Raw genomic sequence first — 25,877 nt, forward strand, 5'->3', positions numbered from 1 at the left:
CCTAATGTTATCCCACCCCCCTCCCCTCACCCCTCCACAGGACCGGGTGTGTGATGTTCCCCTTCCTGTGTCCAAGTGTTCTCATTGTTCAATTCCTACCTATGAGTGAGAACATGCTGTGTTTGGTTTTTTGCCCTTGCAATAGTTTGCTGAGAATGATGGTTTCCAGCTGCATCCATGTCCCTACAAAGGACATGAAATCATCCTTTTTTATGGCTGTATAGTATTCCATGGTGCATATGTGCCACATTTTCTTAATCCAGTCTGTCATTGATGGACATTTGGGTTGGTTCCAAGTCTTTGCTATTGTGAATAGTGACACAATAAACATGCCTGTGCATATGTCTTTATAGCAGCATGATTCATAATCCTTTGGGTATATATGCAGTAATGGGATGGCTGGGTCAAACGGTATTTCTAGTTCTAGATCCTTGAGGAATCACCACACTGTTTTCCACAATGGTTGAACTAGTTTACAGTCCCACCAGCAGTGTGAAACTGTTCCTATATCTCCACATCCTCTCCAGCACCTGTTGTTTCCTAATTTTTTAATGATTGCCATTCTCACTGGTGTGAGATGGTATCTCATTGGGGTTTTGATTTGCATTTCTCTGATGGCCAGTGATGATGAGCATTTTTTCATGTGTCTGTTGGCTGTATGAATGTCTTCTTTTGAGAAATGTCTGTTCATATCCTTTGCCCAATTTTTGATGGGGTTGTTTGTTTTTTTCTTTTAAATTTGTTTGAGTTCTTCGTAGGTTCTGGATATTAGCTCTTTGTCAGATGAGTAGATTGCAAAAGTTTTCTCCCATTCCGGAGGTTACCTGTTCACTCTGATGGTAGTTTCTTTTGCTGCGCAGAAGCTCTTTAGTTTGATTAGGTCCCATTTGTCAATTTTGGCTTTTGTTGCTGTTGCTTTTGGTGTTTTAGACATGAAGTCTTTGCCCATGCCTATGTCCTGAATGGTACTACCTAGGTTTTCCTCTAGGATTTTTATGGTATTAGGTCTAACATTTAAGTCTCTAATCCATCTTGAATTAATTTACGTATAAGGAGTAAGGAAAGGATCCAGTTTCAGCTTTCTACTTATGGCTAGCCAGTTTTCCCAGTACCATTTATTAAATAGGGAATCCTTTCCCCATTTCTTGTTTTTGTCAGATTTGCCAAAGATCAGATGGTTGTAGATGTGTGTTATTATTTCTGAGTCCTCTGTTCTGTTCCCTTGGTCAATATGTCTGTTTTGGTACCAGTACCATGCTGTTTTGGTTAGGGTAGCCTTGTAGTATAGTTTGAAGTCAGGAAGCATGATGCCTCCCACTCTGTTCTTTTGGCTTAGGATTGTCTTGGCAATGTGGGCTCTTTTTTGGTTTCATATGAACTTTAAATTAGTTTTTTCCAATTCTGTGAAGAAAGTCATTGGTGGCTCAATGGGGATAGCATTGAATCTATAAATTACCTTGGGCAGTATGGCCATTTTCATATTGACTCTTCCTATTCATGAGCATGGAATGTTCTTCCATTTGTTTGTGTCCTCCTGTATTTCGTTGAGCAGTGGTTTGTAGTTCTCCTTGAAGAAGTCCTTCACATCCCTTGTAAGTTGGATTCCTAGGCATTTTATTCTCTTTGAAGCAATTGTGAATGGGAGTTCACTCATGATTTGGATTTCTGTTTGTCTGTAATTAGTGTAGGAGAATGCTTGTGATTTTTGCACATTGATTTTGTATCCTGAGACTTTGCTGAAGTTGCTTATTAGCTTAAGGAGATTTTGGGCTGAGACAAAGGGGTTTTCTAAACATACAATCATGTCATCTGCAAACAGGGACAATTTGACTTCCTCTTTTCCTAATCGAATACCGTTTATTTCTTTCTCCTGCCTGATTGCCCTAGCCAGAACTTCCAACACTATGTTGAATAGGAGTAATGAGGGAGGGCATCCCTGTCCTATGCCCATTTTCAAAGAGAATGCTTCCAGTTTTTGCCCATTCCATATGATATTGGCTGTGGGTTTGTCATAAATAGTTCTTATCATTTTGAGATATGTCCCATCAATACCTAGTTTATTGAGGGTCTTCAGCATGAAGCACTGTTGAATTTTGTCAAAGGCCTTTTCAGCATCTATTACGATAATCACGTGGTTTTTGTCTTTCGTTCCCTTTATATGCTGGATTACTTTTATTGATTTCGTATGTTGAACCAGCCTTGCATCCTAGGGATGAAGCCGACTTGATCATGGTGGACAAGCTTTTTTATGTGCTGCTGGATTCGCTTTGCCAGTGTTTTATTGAGGATTTTTGCATCGATGTTCATCAGGGATATTGGTCTAAAATTCTCTTTTTTTGTTGTGTCTCTGCCAGGCTTTGGTATCAGCATGATGCTGGCCTCATGAGATAAGTTAGGGAGGATTCCCTCTTTTTCTTTTTTTTATTTTTTTTCTTTTTTTTGTTGAATTTACTTTTCTTTTTTTTTTTTTCAGTTTTATTTTGTATTTTATTTTTACTTATTTATTTATTTTTGTACAGAAGGGGTTCCGCTATGTTGCCCAGGTTGTTCTCAAATTCTTTTTTTTTTTTTTTAATTTATTTATTATTATTAAACTTCAAGTTGTAGGGTACATGTGCACAACGTGCAGGTTTGCTACATATGTATACTTGTGCCATGTTGGTGTGCTGCACCCATCAATTCGTCATTTACATCAGGTATAACTCCCAATGCAATCCCTCCCCCCTCCCCCCTCCCCATGATAGGCCCCGGTGTGTGATGTTCCCCTTCCCGAGTCCAAGTGATCTCATTGTTCAGTTCCCGCCTATGAGTGAGAACATGCAGTGTTTGGTTTTCTGTTCTTGTGATAGTTTGCTGAGAATGATGGTTTCCAGCTGCATCCATGTCCCTACAAAGGACACAAACTCATCCTTTTTTATGGCTGCATAGTATTCCATGGTGTATATGTGCCACATTTTCTTAATCCAATCTGTCACTGATGGACATTTGGGTTGATTCCAAGTCTTTGCTATTGTGAATAGTGCTGCAATAAACATACATGTGCATGTGTCTTTATAGCAGCATAATTTATAATCATTTGGGTATATACCTAGTAATGGGATGGCTGGGTCATATGGTACATCTAGTTCTAGATCCTTGAGGAATCGCCATACTGTTTTCCATAATGGTTGAACTAGTTTACAATCCCACCAACAGTGTAAAAGTGTTCCTATTTCTCCACATCCTCTCCAGCACCTGTTGTTTCCTGACTTTTTAATGATCGCCATTCTAACTGGTGTGAGATGGTAACTCATTGTGGTTTTGATTTGCATTTCTCTGATGGCCAGTGATGATGAGCATTTTTTCATGTGTCTGTTGGCTGTATGAATGTCTTCTTTTGAGAAATGTCTGTTCATATCCTTTGCCCACGTTTTGATGGGGTTGTTTGCTTTTTTCTTGTAAATTTGTTTGAGTTCTTTGTAGGTTCTGGATATTAGCCCTTTGTCAGATGAGTAGATTGCAAAAATTTTCTCCCATTCTGTAGGTTGCCTGTTCACTCTAATGGTAGTTTCTTTTGCTGTGCAGAAGCTCTTTAGTTTAATGAGATCCCATTTGTCAATTTTGGCTTTTGCTGCCGTTGCTTTTGGTGTTTTAGACATGAAGTTTTTGCCCATGCCTATGTCCTGAATGGTATTGCCTAGGTTTTCTTCTAAGGATTTTATGGTTTTAGATCTAACATTTAAGTCTCTAATCCATCTTGAATTAATTTTCGTATAAGGAGTAAGGAAAGGATCCAGTTTCAGCTTTCTACTTATGGCTAGCCAATTTTCCCAGCACCATTTATTAAATAGGGAATCCTTTCCCCATTTCTTGTTTCTCTCAGGTTTGTCAAAGATCAGATGGCTGTAGATGTGTGGTATTATTTCTGAGGACTCTGTTCTGTTCCATTGGTCTATATCTCTGTTTTGGTACCAGTACCATGCTGTTTTGGTTACTGTAGCCTTGTAGTACAGTTTGAAGTCAGGTAGCGTGATGCCTCCAGCTTTGTTCTTTTGACTTAGGATTGTCTTGGAGATGCGGGCTCTTTTTTGGTTCCATATGAACTTTAAAGCAGTTTTTTCCAATTCTGTGAAGAAGCTCATTGGTAGCTTGATGGGGATGGCATTGAATCTATAAATTACCTTGGGCAGTATGGCCATTTTCACGATATTGATTCTTCCTATCCATGAGCATGGTATGTTCTTCCATTTGTTTGTGTCCTCTTTGATTTCACTGAGCAGTGGTTTGTAGTTCTCCTTGAAGAGCTCCTTTACATCCCTTGTAAGTTGGATTCCTAGGTATTTTATTCTCTTTGAAGCAATTGTGAATGGAAGTTCATTCCTGATTTGGCTCTCTGTTTGACTGTCACTGGTGTATAAGAATACTTGTGATTTTTGCACATTAATTTTGTATCCTGAGACTTTGCTGAAGTTGCTTATCAGCTTAAGGAGATTTTGGGCTGAGACAATGGGGTTTTCTAAATATACAATCATGTCATCTGCAAACAGGGACAATTTGACTTCTTCTTTTCCTAACTGAATCCCCTTGATTTCTTTCTCTTGCCTGATTGCCCTAGCCAGAACTTCCAACACTATGTTGAATAGGAGTGGTGAGAGGGGGCATCCCTGTCTTGTGCCAGTTTTCAAAGGGAATTTTTCCAGTTTTTGCCCATTCAGTATGATATTGGCTGTGGGTTTGTCATCAATAGCTCTTATTATTTTGAGGTACGTTCCATCAATACCGAATTTATTGAGCGTTTTTAGCATGAAGGGCTGTTGAATTTTGTCAAAAGCCTTTTCTGCATCTATTGAGATAATCATGTGGTTCTTGTCTTTGGTTCTGTTTATATGCTGGATTATGTTTATTGATTTGCGAATGTTGAACCAGCCTTGCATCCCAGGGATGAAGCCCACTTGATCATGGTGGATAAGCTTTTTGATGTGCTGCTGAATCCGGTTTGCCAGTATTTTATTGAGGATTTTTGCATCGATGTTCATCAGGGATATTGGTCTAAAATTCTCTTTTTTTGTTGTGTCTCTGCCAGGCTTTGCTATCAGGATGATGTTGGCCTCATAAAATGAGTTAGGGAGGATTCCCTCTTTTTCTATTGATTGGAATAGTTTCAGAAGGAATGGTACCAGCTCCTCCTTGTACCTCTGGTAGAATTCAGCTGTGAATCCATCTGGTCCTGGACTTTTTTTGGTTGGTAGGCTATTAATTATTGCCTCAATTTCAGAGCCTACTATTGGTCTATTCAGGGATTCAACTTCTTCCTGGTTTAGCCTTGGAAGAGTGTAAGTGTCCAGGAAATTATCCATTTCTTCTAGATTTTCCAGTTTATTTGCGTAGAGGTGTTTATAGTATTCTCTGATGGTAGTTTGTATTTCTGTGGGGTCGGTGGTGATATCCCCTTTATCATTTTTAATTGTGTCGATTTGATTCTTCTCTCTTTTCTTCTTTATTAGTCTTGCTAGCGGTCTGTCAATTTTGTTGATCTTTTCAAAAAACCAACTCCTGGATTCATTGATTTTTTGGAGGGTTTTTTGTGTCTCTATCTCCTTCAGTTCTGCTCTGATCTTAGTTATTTCTTGCCTTCTGCTAGCTTTCGAATGTGTTTGCTCTTGCTTCTCTAGTTCTTTTAATTGTGACGTTAGAGTGTCAATTTTAGATCTTTCCTGCTTTCTCTTGTGGGCATTTAGTGCTATAAATTTCCCTCTACACACTGCTTTAAATGTGTCCCAGAGATTCTGGTATGTTGTATCTTTGTTCTCATTGGTTTCAAAGAACATCTTTATTTCTGCCTTCATTTCATTATGTACCCAGTAGTCATTCAGGAGCAGGTTGTTCAGTTTCCATGTAGTTGAGCGGTTTTGATTGAGTTTCTTAGTCCTGAGTTCTAATTTGATTGCACTGTGGTCTGAGAGACAGTTTGTTATAATTTCTGTTCTTGTACATTTGCTGAGGAGTGCTTTACTTCCAATTACGTGGTCAATTTTGGAGTAAGTATGATGTGGTGCTGAGAAGAATGTATATTCTGTTGATTTGGGGTGGAGAGTTCTATAGATGTCTATTAGGTCTGCTTGCTGCAGAGATGAGTTCAATTCCTGGATATCCTTGTTAACTTTCTGTCTCGTTGATCTGTCTAATGTTGACAGTGGAGTGTTGAAGTCTCCCATTATTATTGTATGGGAGTCTAAGTCTCTTTGTAAGTCTCTAAGGACTTGCTTTATGAATCTGGGTGCTCCTGTATTGGGTGCATATATATTTAGGATAGTTAGCTCTTCCTGTTGAATTGATCCCTTTACCATTATGTAATGGCCTTCTTTGTCTCTTTTGATCTTTGATGGTTTAAAGTCTGTTTTATCAGAGACTAGTATTGCAACCCCTGCTTTTTTTTGTTCTCCATTTGCTTGGTAAATCTTCCTCCATCCCTTTATTTTGAGCCTATGTATGTCTCTGCGTGTGAGATGGGTCTCCTGAATAAAGCAGACTGATGGGTCTTGACTCTTTATCGAGTTTGCCAGTCTGTGTCTTTTAATTGGAGCATTTAGTCCATTTACATTTAAGGTTAAGATTGTTATGTGTGAACTTGATCCTGCCATGATAATATTAACTGGTTATTTTGCTCGTTAGTTGATGCAGTTTCTTCCTAGCCTTGATGGTCTTTACATTTTGGCATGTTTTTGCAATGGCTGGTACCGGTTGTTCCTTTCCATGTTTAGTGCTTCCTTCAGGGTCTCTTGTAAGGCAGGCCTAGTGGTGACAAAGTCTCTAAGCATTTTCTTATCTGTAAAGGATTTTATTTCTCCTTCACTTATGAAACTTAGTTTGGCTGGATATAAAATTCTGGGTTTAAAATTCTTTTCTTTAAGAATGTTGAATATTGGCCCCCACTCTCTTCTGGCTTGAAGAGTTTCTGCCGAGAGATCTGCTGTTAGTCTGATGGGCTTCCCTTTGTGAGTAACCCGACCTTTCTCTCTGGCTGCCCTTAAGATTTTTTCCTTCATTTCAACTTTGGTGAATCTGGCAATTATGTGTCTTGGAGTTGCTCTTCTCGAGGAGTATCTTTGTGGCATTCTCTGTATTTCCTGGATTTGAATGTTGGCCTGCCCTACTAGCTTGGGGAAGTTCTCCTGGATGATATCCTGAAGAATGTTTTCCAACTTGGTTCCATTTTCCCCCTCACTTTCAGGTACCCCAATCAGACATAGATTTGGTCTTTTTACATAATCCCATACTTCTTGCAGGCTTTGTTCATTTCTTTTTCTTCTTTTTTCTTTTGGTTTCTCTTCTCGCTTCATTTCATTCATTTGATCCTCAATCGCTGACATTCTTTCTTCCAGTTGATCGACTCGGTTACTGAAGCTTGTGCATTTGTCACGTATTTCTCGTGCCATGGTTTTCGTCTCTTTCATTTCGTTTGTGAGCTTCTCTGCATTAATTACTCTAGCCATCAATTCTTCCACTTTTTTTTCAAGATTTTTAGTTTCTTTGCGCTGGGTACGTAATTCCTCCTTTAGCTCTGAGAAATTTGATGGACTGAAGCCTTCTTCTCTCATCTCGTTAAAGTCATTCTCTGTCCAGCTTTGATCCGTTGCTGGCGATGAGCTGCGCTCCTTTGCCGGGGGAGATGCGCTCTTATTTTTTGAATTTCCAGCTTTTCTGCCCTGCTTTTTCCCCATCTTTGTGGTTTTATCTGCCTCTGGTCTTTGATGATGGTGATGTACTGATGGGGTTTTGGTGTAGGTGTCCTTCCTGTTTGATAGCTTTCCTTCTAACAGTCAGGATCCTCAGCTGTAGGTTGTAGCTGTAGGAGATTGCTTGAGGTCCACTCCAGACCCTGTTTGCCTGGGTATCAGCAGCAGAGGCTGCAGAAGATAGTATATTTCTGAACAGCGAGTGTACCTGTCTGATTCTTGCTTTGGAAGCTTCCTCTCAGGGGTGTACTCCACCCTGTGAGGTGTGGGGTGTCAGACTGCCCCTAGTGGGGGATGTCTCCCAGTTAGGCTACTCAGGGGTCAGGGATCCACTTGAGCAGGGAGTCTGTCCCTTCTCAGATCTCAACCTCCGTGTTGGGAGATCCACTGCTCTCTTCAAAGCTGTCAGACAGAGTCGTTTGCGTCTGCAGAGCTGCTGCGTTTGTTATTGTTTACTGTGCCCTGTCCCCAGAGGTGGAGTCTACAGAGACAGGCAGGTTTCCTTGAGCTGCTGTGAGCTCCACCCAGTTAGAGCTTCCCAGCAGCTTTGTTTACCTACTTAAGCCTCAGCAATGGCGGGCGCCCCTCCCCCAGCCTCGCTGCTGCCTTGCCGGTAGATCACAGACTGCTGTGCTAGCAATGAGGGAGGCTCCGTGGGTTTGGGACTCTCCCGGCCAGGTGTGGGATATGATCTCCTGGTGTGCCGGTTTGCTTAAAGCGCAGTATTGGGGTGGGAGTTACCCGATTTTCCAGGTGTTGTGTGTCTCAGTTCCCCTGGCTAGGAAAAGGGATTCCCTTCCCCCTTGCGCTTTCCAGGTGAGGCAATGCCTCACCCTGCTTCAGCTCTCGCTGGTCGGGCTGCAGCAGCTGACCAGCACCGATCGTCTGGCACTCCCCAGTGAGATGAACCCAGTACCTCAGTTGAAAATGCAGAAATCACCGGTCTTCTGTGTCGCTCGCGCTGGGAGTTGGAGACTGGAGCTGTTCCTATTCGGCCATCTTGCTCCGCCCCCGATTCCCTCTTTTTCTATTGATTCGAATAATTTCAGAAGGAATGGTCCCAGCTCCTCCTTGCACCTCTGGTAGAATTCAGCTGTGAATCCATCTGTTCCTGCACTGTTTTTGTTGGTAGGCTATTAATTATTGCCTCAATTTCAGAGCCTGTTGTTACTCTATTGAGAGATTCAACTTCTTCTTGGTTTAGTCTTGGGAGGGTGTATGTGTCCAGGAATTTATCCATTTCTTCTAGGTTTTCTAGTTTATTTGTGAAGAGGTACTTACAGTATTCTCTGATAGTAGTTTGTATTTCTGTGGGATTGGTTGTGATACCCCCTTTATCATTTTTTATTGCATCTACTTGATTCTTCTCTTTTCTTCTTTATTAGTTTTACTAGTGGTCGATCAATCTTTTTTTTGATAGATTTTTTTTTGAAGATTCGCATTTCTTTTTACTATCTTTTTTTTATTATTATAGTGTAAGTTCTACGTTACATGTACACAATGTGCAGGTTTGTTACATATGTATACTTGTGCCATGTTGGTGTGCTGCACCCATCAACTCATCAGCACTCATCAACTCGTCATTTATATCAGGTATAACTCCCAATGCCTTCCCTCCCCCTGTCTCCCTCCCCATAATAGGCCCCGGTGTGTGATGTTCCCCTTCCAGAGTCCAAGTGATCTCATTGTTCAATTCCCACCCATGAGTGAGAACATGCGGTGTTTGGTTTTCTGTTCTTGTGATAGTTTGCTGGGAATGATGGTTTCCAGCTGCAACCATGTCCCTACAAAGGGCATGAGTTCATCCTTTTTTATGTCTGCATAGTATTCCATGGTGTATATGTGCCACATTTTCTTAATCCAGTCTGTCACTGATGGACATTTGGGTTGATTCCAAGTCCTTACTATTGTGAATAGTGCCACAATAAACATGCCTGTGCATGTGTCTTTATAGCAGCATGATTTATAATCCTTTGGGTATATACACAGTAATGGGATGGCTGGGTCATATGGTATTTCTAGTTCTAGATCCTTGAGGAATCGCCATACTGTTTTCCACAATGGTTTAACCAGTTTACAATCCCACCAACAGTGTCAAAGTGCTCCTATTTCTCCACATCCTCTACAGCACTGTTGTTTCCTGACTTTTTAAGGATTGCCATTCTCACTGGTGTGAGATGGTATCCCATTGTGGTTTTGATTTGCCTTTCTCTGATGGCCAGTGATGATGAGCATCTTTTCATGTACCTGTTGGCTGTATGCGTGTCTTCTTTTGAGAAATGTCTGTTCATATCCTTTGCCCAATTTTTGATGGGGTTGTTTGCTATTTTCTTGTAAATTTAATTGAATTCTTTGTAGGTTCTGGATATTAGCACTTTGTCAGATGAGTAGATTGCAAAAGTTTTCTCCCATTCTGTAGGTTGCCTGTTCACTCTGATGGTAGTTACTTTCGCTGTGCAGAAGCTCTTTAGTTTAATTAGATCCCATTTGTCAATTTTGTCTTTTGTTGCCGTTGCTTTTGGTGTTTTAGACATGAAGTCCTTGCCCATGCCTATGTCCTGAATGGTATTACCTAGGTTTTCTTCTAGGGTTTTCATGGTTTTAGGGCTAACATTTAAGTCTCTAATCCATCTTGAATTAATTTTCATATCAGGAGTAAGGAAAGCATCCTGTTTCAGCTTTGGACTTACGGCTAGTCAATTTTCCCAGCACCATTTATTAAATAGTGAATCCTTTCCCCATTTCTTGATTTTCTCAGGTCTGTCAAAGATCAAATGGCTGTAGATGTGTGGTATTATTTCTGAGGACTCTGTTCTGTTCCATTGGTCTATATCTCTGTTTTCGTACCAGTACCATGCTGTTTTGGTTACTGTAGCCTTGTAGTACAGTTTGAACTCAGGTAGCGTGATGCCTCCAGCTTTGTTCTTTTGACTTAGGATTGTCTTGGCAATGTGGACTCTTTTTTGGTTCCATGTGAACTTTAAAGCAGTTTTTTCCAATTCTGTGAAGAAAGTCATTGGTAGCTTGATGGGGATGGCATTGAATCTATAAATTACCTTGGGCAGTATGGCCATTTTCACGATATTGATTCTTCCTATCCATGAGCATGGTATGTTCTTCCATTTGTTTGTGTCCTCTTTGATTTCACTGAGCAGTGGTTTGTAGTTCTCCTTGAAGAGGTCCTTTACATCCCTTGTAAGTTGGATTCCTAGGTATTTTATTCTCTTTGAACTAATTGTGAATGGAAGTTCATTCATGATTTGGCTCTCTGTCTGTTACTGGTGTATAAGAATGCTTGTGATTTTTGCACATTAATTTTGTATCCTGAGACTTTACTGAGGTTGCTTATCAGCTTAAGGAGATTTTGAGCTGAGATGATGGCATTTTCTAAATATACAATCATGTCATCTGCAAAGAGGGACAATTTGACTTCTTCTTTTCCTAACTGAATCCCCTTGATTTCTTTCTCTTGCCTGATTGCCCTAGCCAGAACTTCCAACACTATGTTGAATAGGAGTGGTGAGAGAGGGCATCCCTGTCTTGTGCCAGTTTTCAAAGGGAATGCTTCCAGTTTTTGCCCATTCCATATGATATTGGCTGTGGGTTTGTCATAAATAGCTCTTATTATTTTGAGATATGTTCCATCAATACCAAATTTATTGAGAGTTTTTAGCATGCAGGGCTGTTGAATTCTGTCAAAGGCCTTTTCTGCATCATGTTTATTGATTTGCATGTGTTGAACCAGCCTTGCATCCCAGGGATGAAGCCCACTTGGTCATGATGGATAAGCTTTTTGATGTGCTGCTGGATTCAGTTTGCCAGTATTTTATTGAGGATTTTTGTATCGATATTCATCAGGGATATTGGTCTAATATTCTTTTTTGTTGTTGTTGTGTCTCTGCCAGGCTTTGGTATCAGGATGACGTTGGCCTCATATAATGAGTTAGGGAGGATTCCCTCTTTTACTATTGGTTGGAATAGTTTCAGAAGGAATGGTACCAGTTGCTCCTTGTACCTCTGGTAGAATTCGGCTGTGAATCCGTTTGGCCCTGGACTTTTTTTGGTTGATAGGCTATTTATTATTGCCTCAATTTCAGAGACTATTACTGGTCTATTCAGGGAATCAGCTTCTTCCTGGTTTAGTCTTGGGAGAGTGTAAGTGTCCAGGAAATTATCCATTTCTTCTAGGTTTTCTAGTTTATTTGCACAGAGGTGTTTATAGTATTCTCTGATGGTAGTCTGTATTTCTGTGGGGTCGGTGGTCATATCCCCTTTATCATTTTTTATTGTGTCTATTTGATTCTTCTCTCTTTTCGTCTTTATTAGTCTTGCTAGCAGACTATCAATTTTGTTGATCTTTTCAAAAAACCAGCTCCTGGATTTATTTATTTATTTTTTTTTTGGAGGGTTTTTTGTCTCTATCTCCTTCAGTTCTGCTCTGATCTTAGTTATTTCTTGCCTTCTGCTAGCTTTTGAATGTGTTTGCTCTTGCTTCTCTAGTTCTTTTAATTGTGATGTTAGTGTGTCAATTTTAGATCTCCTCCTTTCTCTTATGAGCGTTTAGTGCTAAAAGTTTCCCTCTACACACTGCTTTAAATGTGTCCCAGTGATTCTGGTATGTTGTATCTTTTTTCTCATTGGTTTCAAAGAACATCTTTATTTCTGCCTTCATTTCGTTATGTACCCAGTAGTCATTCAGGAGCAGGTTGTTCAGTTTCCATGTAGTTGAGCGGTTTTGATTGAGTTTCTTAGTCCTGAGTTCTAGTTTGATTGCACTGTGGTCTGAGAGACAGTTTGTTATAATTTCTGTTCTTGTACATTTGCTGAGGAGTGCTTTACTTCCAACTATACGGTCAATTTTTGAATAAGTGCAATGTGGTGCTGAGAAGAATGTATATTCTGTTGATTTGGGGTGGAGAGTTCTGTAGATGTCTATTAGGTCCGCTTATTGCAGAGTTGAGTTCAATTCCTGGATTTCCTTGTTAACTTTCTGTCTTGTTGATCTGTTGAATGTTGACAGTGTTGTTGACAGGGGTGTTGACGTCTCCCATTATAATTGTATGGGAGCCTAAGTCTCTTTGTAAGTCTCTAAGGACTTGCTTTATGAATCTGGGTGATCCTGTATTGGGCACACATATATTTAGGATAGTTAGCTCTTCCCGTTGAATTGATCCCTTGACCATTATGTAATGGTCTTGTCTCTTTTGATCTTTGATGATTGAAAGTCTGTTTTATTAGAGACTATTATTGCAACCCCTGCTTTTTTTTTTTGGTTCTCCATTTGCTTGGTAGATCTTCCTCCATCCCTTTATTTTGAGCCTATGTGTGTCTCTGCATGTGAGATGGGTCTCCTGCATGCAGCAAACTGATGGGTCTTTACTCTATCCAATTTGCCAGTCTGTGTCTTTTAATTGGAGCATTTCGTCCATTTATATTTAAGGTTAATATTGTTATGTGTGAACTTGATCCTGTCCTTGTGGTATTAGCTGGTTATTTTGCTCGTTAGTTGATGCTGTTTCTTCCTAGCATCGATGGTCTTTACATTTTGGCATGTTTTTGTAATGTCTGGTACCAATTGTTCCTTTCCATGTTTAGTGCTTCCTTCAGGATCTCTTGTAGGGAAGGCCTGGTGGTGACAAAATCTCTAAGCATTTGCTTGTCTGTAAAGCATTTTATTTCTCCTTCCCTGATGAAACTTAGTTTGACTGGATATGAAATAATGGGTTTAAAATTCTTTTGTTTAAGAATGTTGAATATTGGCCCCCACTCTCTTCTGGCTTGTAGAGTTTCTGCCAAGAGATCTGCTGTTAGTCTGATGGGCTTCTCTTTGTGGGTAGCCTGATGTTTCTCTCTGACTGCCCTTAACATTTTTTCCTTCATTTCAACTTTGGTGAATGTGACAATTACGTCTCTTAGAGTTGCTCTTCTCAAGGATTATCTTTGTGATGTTCTTTGTATTTCTTGAATTTGAAAGTTGGCCTGCCTTACTAGGTTGGGGAATTTCTCCTGGATGATATCCTGAAGAGTGTTTTCCAACTTGGTTCCATTTTCCCTGTCACTTTCAGGCACACCAATCAGACATAGATTTGGTCTTTTCACGTAATCCCACACTTCTTGGAGGTTTTGTTCATTTCTTTTTCCTTTTTTTCTCTAGACTCCTCAGTTCATTTCATTCATTTGATCTTCAATCATTGATACTCTTTCTTCCAGTTTATTGAGTCAGTTACTGAAGCTTGTGCATTTTTCATGTATTTCTCGTGTCATGGTTTTTATCTCTGTCAGTTGATTTATGGCCTTCTCTGCATTAATTATTCTAGTTATCCATTCTTCCATTCTTTTTTCAAGATTTTTAGTTTCTTTGCACTGGTTACGTAGTTCGTCCTGTAGCTCTGAGAAGTTTGATCACCCAAAGCCTTCTTCTCTCAACTCATCAAAGTTATTCTCTGTCCAGCTTTGGTCCATTGTTGGTGATGAGCTGCATTCCTTTGGAGGGGGAGATATGCTCTGATTTTTTGAATTTCCAGCTTTTTCCTCATCTTTGTGGTTTTATCTGCCTTTGGTCTTTGATGATGGTGAGGTAGTGATGGGGTTTTGGTGTGGGTGTCCTTTCTGTTTGTTAGTTTTCCTTCTACTTGTCAGGGCCCTCAGCTGTAGGTCTGTTGAAGATTGCTTGAGGTCCACTCCAGACCCTGTTTGCCTGGGTATCAGCAGCGGAGGCTACAGAAGATTGAATATTGCTGAATAGTGAGTGCTGCTTTCTGATTCTTGCTCAGGAAGCTTCATCTCGGGGGTGTACCCCACCTTGTGAGGTGTGAGGTGTTGGTCTGCACCTAGAGGGGGATGTCCCCAAGTTAGGCTACTCAGGGGTCAGGGACCCCCTTGAGCAGGCAGTCTGTCCATTCTCAGATCTCAACCTCTGTGCTGGGAGATCCACTGCTCTTCAAAGCTGTCAGACAGGGTCATTAACATCTGCAGAGGTTTCTGCTGCTTTTTATTTAGCTGTGCCCTGTCCCCAGAAGTGGAGTCTACAGAGACAGGCAGAGACAGGCAGGCTTCCTTGACTTGCAGTGGGCTCCACCCAGTTCGAGCTTCCCAGAGGTTTTGTTTACCTACTTAAGTCTCAGCAATGGCTGGCACCCCTCCCCCAGCCTCGCTGCTGCCTTGTAGTTAGATCTCAGACTGCTGTGCTAGCAATTAGGGAGGCTCCGTGGGCGTGAGACCCTCCCGGCCAGGTGTGGTATATAATCTCCTGGTGTGCCATTTGCTAAGACCTTTGGTAAAGCACAGTATTAGGGTGGGAGTTGCCCGATTTTCCAGGTGTTGTGTGTCTCAATTTCTAAAGGGATTCCCTTCCCCCTTGCACCTCCCAGGTGAGGTGATGCCTTGTCCTGCTTCAGCTGTTGCTGGTTGGGCTGCACCAGCTGACCAGCACCAATTGTCCAGCACTCCCCAGTGAGATGAACCTGGTACCTCAGTTGAAAATGCAGAAATCACCCTTCTTCTGTGTCATTCGCATTGGGAGCTGGAGACTGGAGCTGCTCCTATTCCGCCATCTTGTTCCGGATCTCCATTTCGGTCTATCAATCTTGTTGATCTTTTCAAAAAGCCAGCTCCTGGATTCATTGATTTTTTTGAAGGATTTTTTTGTATCTCTATCTCCTTCAGTTCTTCTCTGATCTTAGTTATTTCTTGCCTTCTGCTAGCTTTCGAATGTGTTTGCTCTTGTTTCTGTAGTTCTTTTAATTGTGATGTTAGGGTGTCAATTTTAGATCTTTCCTGCTTTCTCTTGTGGGCCTTCAGTGCTAAAAGTTTCCCTCTACACACTGCTTTAAATGTGTCCCAGAGATTCTGATATGTTGTGTCTTTGTTCTCATTGGTTTCAAAGAACATCTTTATTTCTGCCTTCATTTCATTATGTACCCAGTAGTCATTCAGGAGCAGGTTGTTCAGTTTCCATGTAGTTGAGCGGTTTTGAGTGAGTTTCTTAATCCTGAGTTCTAGTTTGATTGCACTGTGATCTGAGAGACAGTTTGCTATGATTTCTGGTCTTTTACATTTGCTGAGGAGTGCTTTACTTCCAACTATGTGGTCAGTTTTTGAATAAGTGCAATGTGGTGCTGAGAAGAATGTATATTCTGTTGATTTGGGGTGGAGAGTTCTGTAGATGTCTGTTAGGTCCGCTTGTTGCAGAGTTGAGTTCAATTCCTGGATATCCTTGTTAACTTTCTGTCTTGTTGATCTGTCTAATGTTGATAGTGGGGTGTTAAAGTCTCCAATTATTATTGTGTGGGAGTCTAAGTCTCTTTGTAAGTCTCTAAGGACTTGCTTTATGAATCTGGGTGATCCTGTATTGGGTGCATATTTAAGATAGTTTTCTCTTCTTGTTGAATTGATCCCTTTACCATTATGTAATGGCCTTCTTTGTCTCTTTTGAACTTTGTTGGTTTAACATCTGTTTTATCAGAGACTGGGATTGCAACAGGCAGTGGTATTCTTCAAAAGCTGTCCAGGTGAATCTAATGTGCAGCCAGAGTTGAGAATCCCATCAACCCAATGATGCTAACAGGCTTTCTCCCCACTTATTAGTTCCATCACTGACTAGCCATGTGACCCCAGTGAAGTTACTGCATGTTCTTAAGCTTGAGCTTCCTCATCTATTAAACAGGGATAATAAGAGGACCAGCCAATAAGGATTAATTGAGATAACACAAAAAGCACCTAGAATAGGGTCTGGGACATAGGAGCATTCAAATACTAGCTATTGTGGGGGTGGCTGTTATGATGATGGTGATGATGATAATGTGAGCTTTTTTAACCTGAGGTTACAACCTAGTTCTTGATTCCAGAAAGCAAGCACCATAACTTCAACCCCAACAAGATTTTATCATCTTTGTCACAGGCTCCCTTACCCCGAATAAACCTCTAGGACAAGATATAATTTTTAGCTCATTTTGAGGGAATATGTAGGTTCCATAGAGGGATGTGGTAGCTTATAACTGAACTACAATATAAAGGAACTCACCTGGGATTAAAATGAATTTTCTTGGGAACTTCTCTGTGGTCTATGACCACTTTCTGATTGTCTCTAAAATTAGTGGGGTCATCAGGGATCCTAAATTTTGCCATCTGAATTTCTGAATCACTCAGTTCAGCATGGGAGATTCTTGCATAACCCAACCTGTAGCACAAACAGAAATTATTTGTAAAGGTTTTATTATTACATGGAAATCTAATGAGATCCAAGTGATACCACCTTTGTTATTAAGCCAGTTTCCCACTTCTGACTCTACTCTGAATATCACAACTGGAATTAAGTTAAATTGTTAATCTAAATATTGGCAAAATATTGCTTTAATGATATAAATGAATAAAGAATATGTATATAGATTTAATTAAGTAACTATTCTTAGCAACTTACTTTACTTTTTTTATATGAATGAATATTCTAGCCATGCAAATTGCCTCCCATACAATCATGTTTTGAGCTAATAACAGGAATTCTTCAGAATGACAGGGGTGTTTGCCTAAATTTTTTCTTACCTTTAAAAATACAAATGCCACATGAATATTTTCAGCCAAATTTCAAGTCTAAAATCAAAGATTTTTATATATCTGAAAAAAATCCATATCCTATTTTGGCTGAGGGCTTTCAATTCTTGGGGAAATTCAAAGCACTTTGTAGACATTATACAAAGAGTTCTTATTTGAGAAGCTCACGTGGAAAACAGGGGGAACCGTTAACAACAAAGAATTCATTTTATTTTATTACATTGTGCTCTTCCAGAAAAACGACTTAGGTCAGCTTCAGCCATTCATTTATTCAATGAAGCACATATGTATATATATGGAGTGCCTACCACATGCAAGCACTGTTCTGGGTGTTGGGGAATAAGTCACGAATAAAATGAAGTCTTGCCCTCATGGAACTTTCATTCTAGTAGGGAAGGATGCATTAAACACATATGTATGTTTACAGTCAGTCAAGTAGTGATAGATAAGTAAGTATTGGGTTGAATGCAGAGTAAGGAGAACAGGCAGTGATAAGTAGCAGAGGTTGCTATCTTATGGTGGATGGTCAGGGCATACATTTGCAATAAAGTGACACTAGAGCAAAAATTCAATGAAGAGAGGGATCAAGCCATAGAGATCCTGGAGAAATGGTGTTTAGGGAAGGGGAACAGCAAATGCAAAGGTCCTGAGGTGGAAATATGCTTGGTATTTTGGGGGCCAACTCCACCATGACTGGAGTGAAGTGCATAAGAGGGAACATGCAAAGCCTTCCTCACAGGCCACTGTGAGGACCTCAGATTTCTTTTTTTGTTGCTGTTGTTTTTGTTTTTGAGAGTGAGATGAGAATCCATCAGAAGGGTTTGAAGCAGAGGTCTGTGACAGCTACCAGGTAGACAATCACCTTCAGGGAAAGGATCAAAGCAGAGAGACAAGTTATGAAGCCACTGCAATAACTTAGGTAAAAGATGATGGGAGCTTGGACCTGAGTGGCAGGAGAAGGGAAGCACGTAAAATAAAGCCTATAACCACATGCCTGTAACTCCATGCAAAATAGAAACGGAAACCCAGAGCGGGACCAGCAGAGACAGCAAGTCTGCCCACTGGGAAAGGTAAGCAGAGCTGTGACTGAACATCAGATGAAGCTCTGAGCTGTCAGGCAGCTTAATGCATTGTCTGGGCTCAAGTCCTAAATCTGTGCACTTTTGACTAATTCTAGATTACTGTCTTTAGTAAATCTAGGTTATTTATTCCCAACTCTAAGATCAAAGTTCTAACCCATTTAACAGACACTGCCTTCAAAGATACAACAAAAGTCTTGAAACTGAGGAATCTGACAATCCAAATCTTCCATTAAATCAGAGGATCTCCCATTATTGTCCAATAAGTATTCACTAAGCTCTTACTACCTACTACATGTAGGGCATTGAACTTGGTGATTGAGATGAAATCTTACAAAATTAGTTTTGTGGAGAGAAACTGAAAAACCCTAGTTCCTAACTTCATTAATATGGGAATTTTTAAAATCATCTTCCTATTTTGTATTCCCCCCAAAATTCATTTGTTGAAGCTCTAACCCCCAGTGTGGCTGTATTTGGAGATGGGTCTTCCTAGGAAATAATTAACGTGAAATGAGGTCATGAGTGGGGAGGCCTGATCCTACAGGATTAATGACTTTATAAGAAGAGATCAGAGAGCTCACTCTCTCTCTACAGGCACAACCCAAGGAAAGGCCATGAGGGCACATGGCAAGAAGACAGTTATCTGCAACCCAAGGGGACAGTCCTCACCAGACGCCAACTCTGCTGGCACCTTAATCTTGGTCTTAGAATCTACAGAACTGAAAGAAAATTAATTTCTGTTGTTCAGACCATCCAGTCTATGACATTTTGTTATGTCACAGAGTATTAAATTCATATATAAATAAATATATATTATATATGATATCATATTTTCATATATACTTTATATATATATATATATATACACACACACACACACACATACACACTCTGCCATCCCATTCTCCTAAGGAGAGGTAATAAAGGTTTCAGAGCCCAACAATGAGCTATTATGGGCACCAGTTACTATAAATACCACTGTTCCTTGGTTCCCAACATTTTTTACAACTTGAAATTATACCTATTTCAGCCTATATGAAAAGTCATTTTCTAGAATTTCTGATATCTCATTTAAACAATTGTTTTAACAAATATTTAAACAGAAACAGTGTTTTCAATCTTAGATATAAAATACCATACAAAACTCACCCTTCAGCACCTTCAGTCCTACTGTAATACTTTGGAAACACCAAATTATAGTCAAGCTATCTATTTCACAGCTATTTGGGCATGTGATGTGCCTTTTAGAGTTTCTGAGTTAGTGGCATAACCGAAACAATCTTAGCATCTCAAGGGCCTCCTTGGCCCACCTCAGTAAGCATATGGCTCCATGGAGTTGTCCAAGAACCAGCAAAGGTCACTATTTTACTAAGTAATGTCCAAAGTGCTTACTAAGGATTCATAGATCCTTACAAGATTTGTTCTCTTCCCTGCCTGCCCACACACTCTCTCCTTCCCTCCTTACTGCCCCTCACCCCACTCCAACCCAACTCTTTCCAGCCACACTAGCCTCACTTTTCCTCAAACACATGCAGCACTCCTGCATTGGGGTCTTTGCACTAGCTCAGCCCTCTACCAGGAAGTATCTTCTGCCAGGTGGCCAAATGGCTCCCTCTTTGCAATCTTGATTGAAATGTCATCTTCTCAGTAAGACCTACCCAGCTCCCTACTTACAATCACACCCCACCTCTATATTCTGGAAGCTCCTTCCCCTGCTTAGTTTTTCCCACTACCCTCGTCATCTTCTAAAATAGATCATCCAGGAATTATTTATCATGATTTTTGTCTGTCCTCCCTCCACCAGCATAGGGATCCTTCTCTGTTTTGTTTACAGCTTTATCCCTATTGCCTGGCATCCATTCTGCTAGATCAATACTTGTTGAATGGCAAATGGGGTCTAGAGCAAGAGAAACTAACAATTTGCTTTCACTGGACTGTAACTTATAACCGAACAAGCCATATCCCCACTGGGAGAGGAGTTGACTCCATGATTCTATACCATCCCAGAAAGCAACTATTTTCTCTCATAAATGTAGGCCACAGATCTTAGAAGATAAGGTTATTTAAAGAGTGATCCATTAATGTCGGCCCCTATCTTCAGGCAGGCGATGCCAAGATGCCTTTGGGTGATGAACTGCTCTATATGGAGAAGAGACTAAGGGTCAGAGAAGTCTGTCCTAGGAGCCCACACCAGGGCTCCCCACATTGTCCCCAGGATGGCAGTTAGGGGGCTCAAATCAAATATCTCCAGACAGATTCCGTCCTAACAGGAGAACCCTTGAGTGTTTCAGGGAAGGTCTCCAGTATGTTCCCTCTGTGGAAGAAGTTTGTATGTAGAGGAACCTCTGAATCGACCCACTGTGTACATCATCTACCACCACCTGCCATACTCACATCACTTCTGTCACTCTACTCCAGCCGCACTGGCCTTCTTGATCTTGCCCCACAACGTCCAGCATCCTCCTCTCAAACTTTCCCTGCCTCCCCTGCCTGAAGTGCTCTTCCTCAGGGTATACACAGGTGGGGTCCCTCCTTCCACTTGAGGTGCTGCCCAGAAGTCACTCCAGCATACCCTGCCCACTCTTTATAATCTACCACAGCCACCCCCAGCACACCCTACCTTCTCACCTGGATTTATTATTTTTCTTTCATCATGCATATCTCCACCTGTCATAGCCTGTCATTTCTTGTCTGCTTATTTTATGTCTCCTTCCATTGCAAGTCAAGGATTTTGTTTTTTTCCTATTGTATTCCCACTCCTGAGAACAATACCCAGTACATAAAGAGGATTTAGAAAATACTTATTGGATAAATGAATGAATGAATGAATGAATGGTTAGTCCCTCTTTTTTGGTATTAAACTGCTCCTTGCTTGACTGATACAAATACTGCCTTCAAAACTGATTTGTATGGTTACATATTTGAATTTTAAAATCTCAGCTGTATTATTTTGCATCACATATGTATGTATACAGTCATGTGTCACTTAACAACAAGAATACATTCTAAGAAATGTGTCATAGGTGGTTTCATCATTGTGTGGACACCACAGAGCACACTTATACCAGCCTGAATGGTATAGCCTACTACACACCTAAGCTATATGGTATGGCCTATTGCTCCTAGGCTACAAACCTGTACTGCATGTGACTGTACTGAATATTGTAGACAACTGTAATACCATGGTATTTGTGTATCTAAACATAGAAAAGATACAGTAAAAGTATGATATTATATCTTATAAACTACCATTGTAGATGTGGCCTGTTGTTGACTGAAGATATCATTAAGCAGCACATGACTGTATGTATCCAAATGTATATTATCCAAGTATATCATACACACACATATGCATGTATATGACATACTTGGATTATATTTTTATGTGGAATGATTTTTTTAATATAATTTACCTAGAGATCTCACTACACTATAGTAATGGCCCCATCAAATTAGTTAACTTACCCAGGATTATTGATTAGAATCTGGCAAGGCTGGAACTCAAGCCCAGGACTTTCTCATCCAATGGTCTATGATGTTTCCACTAAACCATACATTCAAAAATGGTGCCATTCCTCACATGTGTTGACAGTTACATATTCACCTTGCTTAATAGCCTACACAGTATCCTCTTACACAATTAAGCTTAATTTGCTAAGCTATTTCTACTTTTGTAAATTATGAGACTATACCTTGAAAAAGATGTTAAACTGTATAGTCAAATCAATGTTTATAAAAAGCAACAAAAATTAATTGCTTCCATAAAGTTGTTTTTTCTTCTCAGATAGACCCAAAAGATTGCAGCAATAATAGATTAAAAACAAAATCAAACCCCTGTGCTCACCTTATCAGTCCTCGATACATAATGTATTCACACCATCTGTCATGATCAGTGCTGTCAATATCCTAGTAAAGAGCAGAGAGGAGAATGTTTAAAACATAAAAAACAAAGCTCTATTCCACATTGCCAAAAAATGTGTTCCCTACATGATAAACATCTCTTTGTACATGCTGTTTTCTCTTTCTGGCTCCTACTGATCTTTTTTGGTCCAAATTATTTGCTCATTCTACATATATTTATTGAGCACTTGCTATGTGCCCAACTAGCTTCTGTACTACATGCTAAGAAAACAAAGAGGAAGGAGGTCTGGAGAGTGACTTAGGTAAATCAGCGATTACAACATAGACCCTGGCTCCTGGCAGTTTTCCAAGCCTCTCATCCCCAACAGCACTGACCGCACCTTCATTGGTCATCCTGTACAGTACTTTACACACACTAGCTATGCCATCATGCCAGGTATCTGTTTCTATGTCTCCATCCTCCCACTCCTGCACAGAGGGACTCTTAATCACTTTGGCCACCTGGCACTTAGCATAAAACCTGGTGTTGAGCAGGTGCTCCATCTGTGTTTGTTAAATTGAATCATGGAAATAAGAACATTTGGGGAGCAATCATGAGTCTTTTTGATGTTGAGAGCTTGGGACCAGGTTAGTATTCATCAGAGAAAGAGAACAGAAACATATTCTTTTCTATCATGTGTTGGGAAACTATAAATATGAGGCATTTATTCTGAAGAAAGAAATCTCCATTTTCTTCTTTTTAAATACCTTATATATAAAAAATATAGCTGACTTTTCACCACTTCTGAATTTTACTGTTAACATTTAATTAAAAACACATTTTTTAATCACTAAAAGAATACATGGATGTCTATTAATCAACCTTCATTGTTGTTTAGAGTACACACATGCATATACCTTTTGTATACATAAAAATTATAATAAATTTTTTAAATTAAATTTAAAATGTTGATGAAGAAAATAAAGAAGCACTGTTCTGGTTTGTCTTGGGAAAATAGAAAATTTTAGTTGTAGTATGGGGAATAATAAACTATAAATCTATTTAACTATCATTTTGTTTATTCGATTTTTTAAAGATGCTGTAAGTCTTGCAAAAAAAATAAAAAATAAAGATGCTGTAAAGTTTTAATACTGCAGGATTTAAATACTCATTTCTTTAAGAGAAAAATCTGTTCGTTCAAGCATTAATGATTAAAACTCTTCTCCACATTAATAAACCTCCTCCTAAAGAAAGCAATATAAGAATCCACCATGAATTTTGACACAGCTTTTGACCACAACAGTGGAAATCAAGAGAGGATTAGATGAAAATCAAATCAAATTCTTCTTAACACCATGTATATCCTTCACACACACATGCACATGCACACACCCAATGTAAGAATGCCCTCATTAGGATGCAATTTTTACTTAGACTTGCCAAATTTCATCTTGTCTAATATTCCTTTGTGATTTATAGACGATATACTTACACATTTCTCTTATTTTATTTTTGACATACAGCCAGACACACATAATATATGTCATGTAAGTCTGAGGGCTTTGCAGACATTATCTTCTATTTCATTCTCAAACAACCCTATGATTCCACAGATATCGCTCTCACCACATTTCAGATATGGAACTTGAGGCCCAGAAAGGCTAAGTAACTTGCCCCAAGGTCACACAGCTGGTAAATGCAGCATCATCTAGGCTAATAAATAATGTCAGACCATGAGAAGAGAGAGAGGTCCAGCACCAGGGCCCAGACACATGTGTGGGGCTATCTTAGACCTTCCTGCCATAAGTAAGCCATCAGCTGACTACACAGGAGAACCCAGGCAAGAACAGAAAACCACCCAGTCAACCCAAAGAATCATGAGAATATTCAGTTGTTACAGTTTTAAGTCACTATGTTTTGAGGTGGTTTGTTACATAGAGGTGGTTTGTTACATAGTGATGAACAACTGATACAGTCTCTGTGAGTACACACTTTCCAGGTTTTCCTCTTCTGAACTCTCCTCACTCCCTTCCCTGAAATAATCAGTCTTCTCTTCCTTCACCTACACCCCCATGATGGCCACATTCAGTGTGGCTTCATTGGGGCTTTATTTGGTCTTCCTTTTGCACTTCTCTAATTCTAGCACTCTAATTTGCACTTCTCTAATTACTAGCAATATCACCCACTTCCACGGCTTCAACGCTTCCCTACATGGTGGCCACCCCTTAATCTATAACTCTAGTTCTCACTGCCCTGCTGAATTCCAGATCTGTATATGCACCTGCATATTGGACATCTCTATTAATGTTCCACAGATGCCTCAAAGTCAGCCCAAAGCTGAACTTATCTTCTTTGTAAAACGTTTCTTCCTTTTGTATTCTCTACAAAAATAAATGTCAGTATCATAATCCCTCTGACCAGAGTCAGAAATCAAGGATCCATCTGTGGCTCCAAGGCTAAGTCATACAAGGCAATATAGGCTTTTTATTTTTCTCTTGGGATACTCACTATTGGAAGCCAGCTGCAAGGAAGACAGGAAGCCCAAGTAGCCCATGGTGAGGGGCCTGGGGAACCCGGGTCCCCAGGCCAAAGCACCAATTTGCCACCTTTGAATTATCTACTGAGTAGATCCTCCAGTCCCTAGTTGACCCTCCTAGCTGATCCTGCATGGAGCAGACATGAGCTATCCTCATTGAGCCCTGTCCGAACTCCAGATTCGTGAGCAAATAGATGACCGCTGTTGTTTTAACACTCTAATTTCTGCCTATCCAAAAAAAATGCAGAGACTAAATCATCTTCCTAATATCTGCCTTGCCCTTCTTCTAAAATTGTAGTATTTTTAGCTGTGAATATGGCCATCAGGACTAAACATTGCACCTCTCAACTTTCTGTACAGCAAGGTATGTCCATTAGACTAAATTTATGTCAGTGAAATATAAGTAGAAGTGTTAGAGATCAGTTTCTGGGACTTGCCTTTAGAGGGGACTGGCATATGCTCTTGGCCCCTTCTTTATCCCTTCCTCTATCCTGCTAGCTACAACCTAAAGGCTGCTGTTTGGAAATATAGGCCTTGTCTAATGGAACCACACGATAGAACACAGATTCCAAACACCACAGAGTGCCATTCTAGTGCTGATTCACCTGCCCAGACTTTTACATAAAGAAATATGATCTCTGTTATTTTCTGTCACATGCAGATAACTCTCATCATGCCATGCTCTCTTTCACCTGTCTTCCAAGCTCTGTAAATAATGTTACACCCTAAGAAGAGTTAAAGTAGTAAAATCAACATAAGATGGATAAGCTTTTTTCTCTGCAGATATTATCTCAAGACATGAGATAAAACAGAAAGAAAGGAACCAAGACATCTGCATAGGTCATAACTAAATATAACAATCATATTTCTCATTCTAAATTAATTCATTTGGCATTATAGTGTGTATATATCATATATCGTGTATATATATATATCGTGTATATATATATATATATCTCAATCTTCTGAGAATTTATTTGTGTGGCAGTTCCCCAGAACATTATTATATTCTGGTACACTGACAAATTCAAGTGTTTTAGACCTGAAAAGGTAGAGTAATTCAGTGTCATCTGCTGTGGCCCCGTTGGCTGATTAGCCATTCTCTCTATGAGGCATTTCATTTTGTCTTTTATTCTCAATGCCATAATTAACTTTCT

General features: G+C 39.9%; 1 protein-coding gene across 2 annotated transcripts in view; it reads right to left on the bottom strand.

Moving 5' to 3' along the window:
- The window catches only part of CWH43 (cell wall biogenesis 43 C-terminal homolog), a 99,125-nt gene that overhangs the window by 14,918 nt on the left and 58,330 nt on the right, over positions 1 to 25,877 (bottom strand). For both annotated transcript variants that reach the window (XM_038008528.2, XM_038008529.2), the window contains exons 14-15: positions 22,188 to 22,249; positions 16,738 to 16,893 (exon numbers count right to left, since the gene is read on the bottom strand). In XM_038008528.2, coding sequence (XP_037864456.2) covers positions 16,738 to 16,893; positions 22,188 to 22,249 — 218 coding nt within the window. The remainder of the gene's footprint in view (positions 1 to 16,737; positions 16,894 to 22,187; positions 22,250 to 25,877) is intronic.

This window comes from Chlorocebus sabaeus, chromosome 27 (genome assembly GCF_047675955.1).
Source record: "Chlorocebus sabaeus isolate Y175 chromosome 27, mChlSab1.0.hap1, whole genome shotgun sequence".
Classification (NCBI taxonomy): Eukaryota; Metazoa; Chordata; class Mammalia; order Primates; family Cercopithecidae; genus Chlorocebus; species Chlorocebus sabaeus.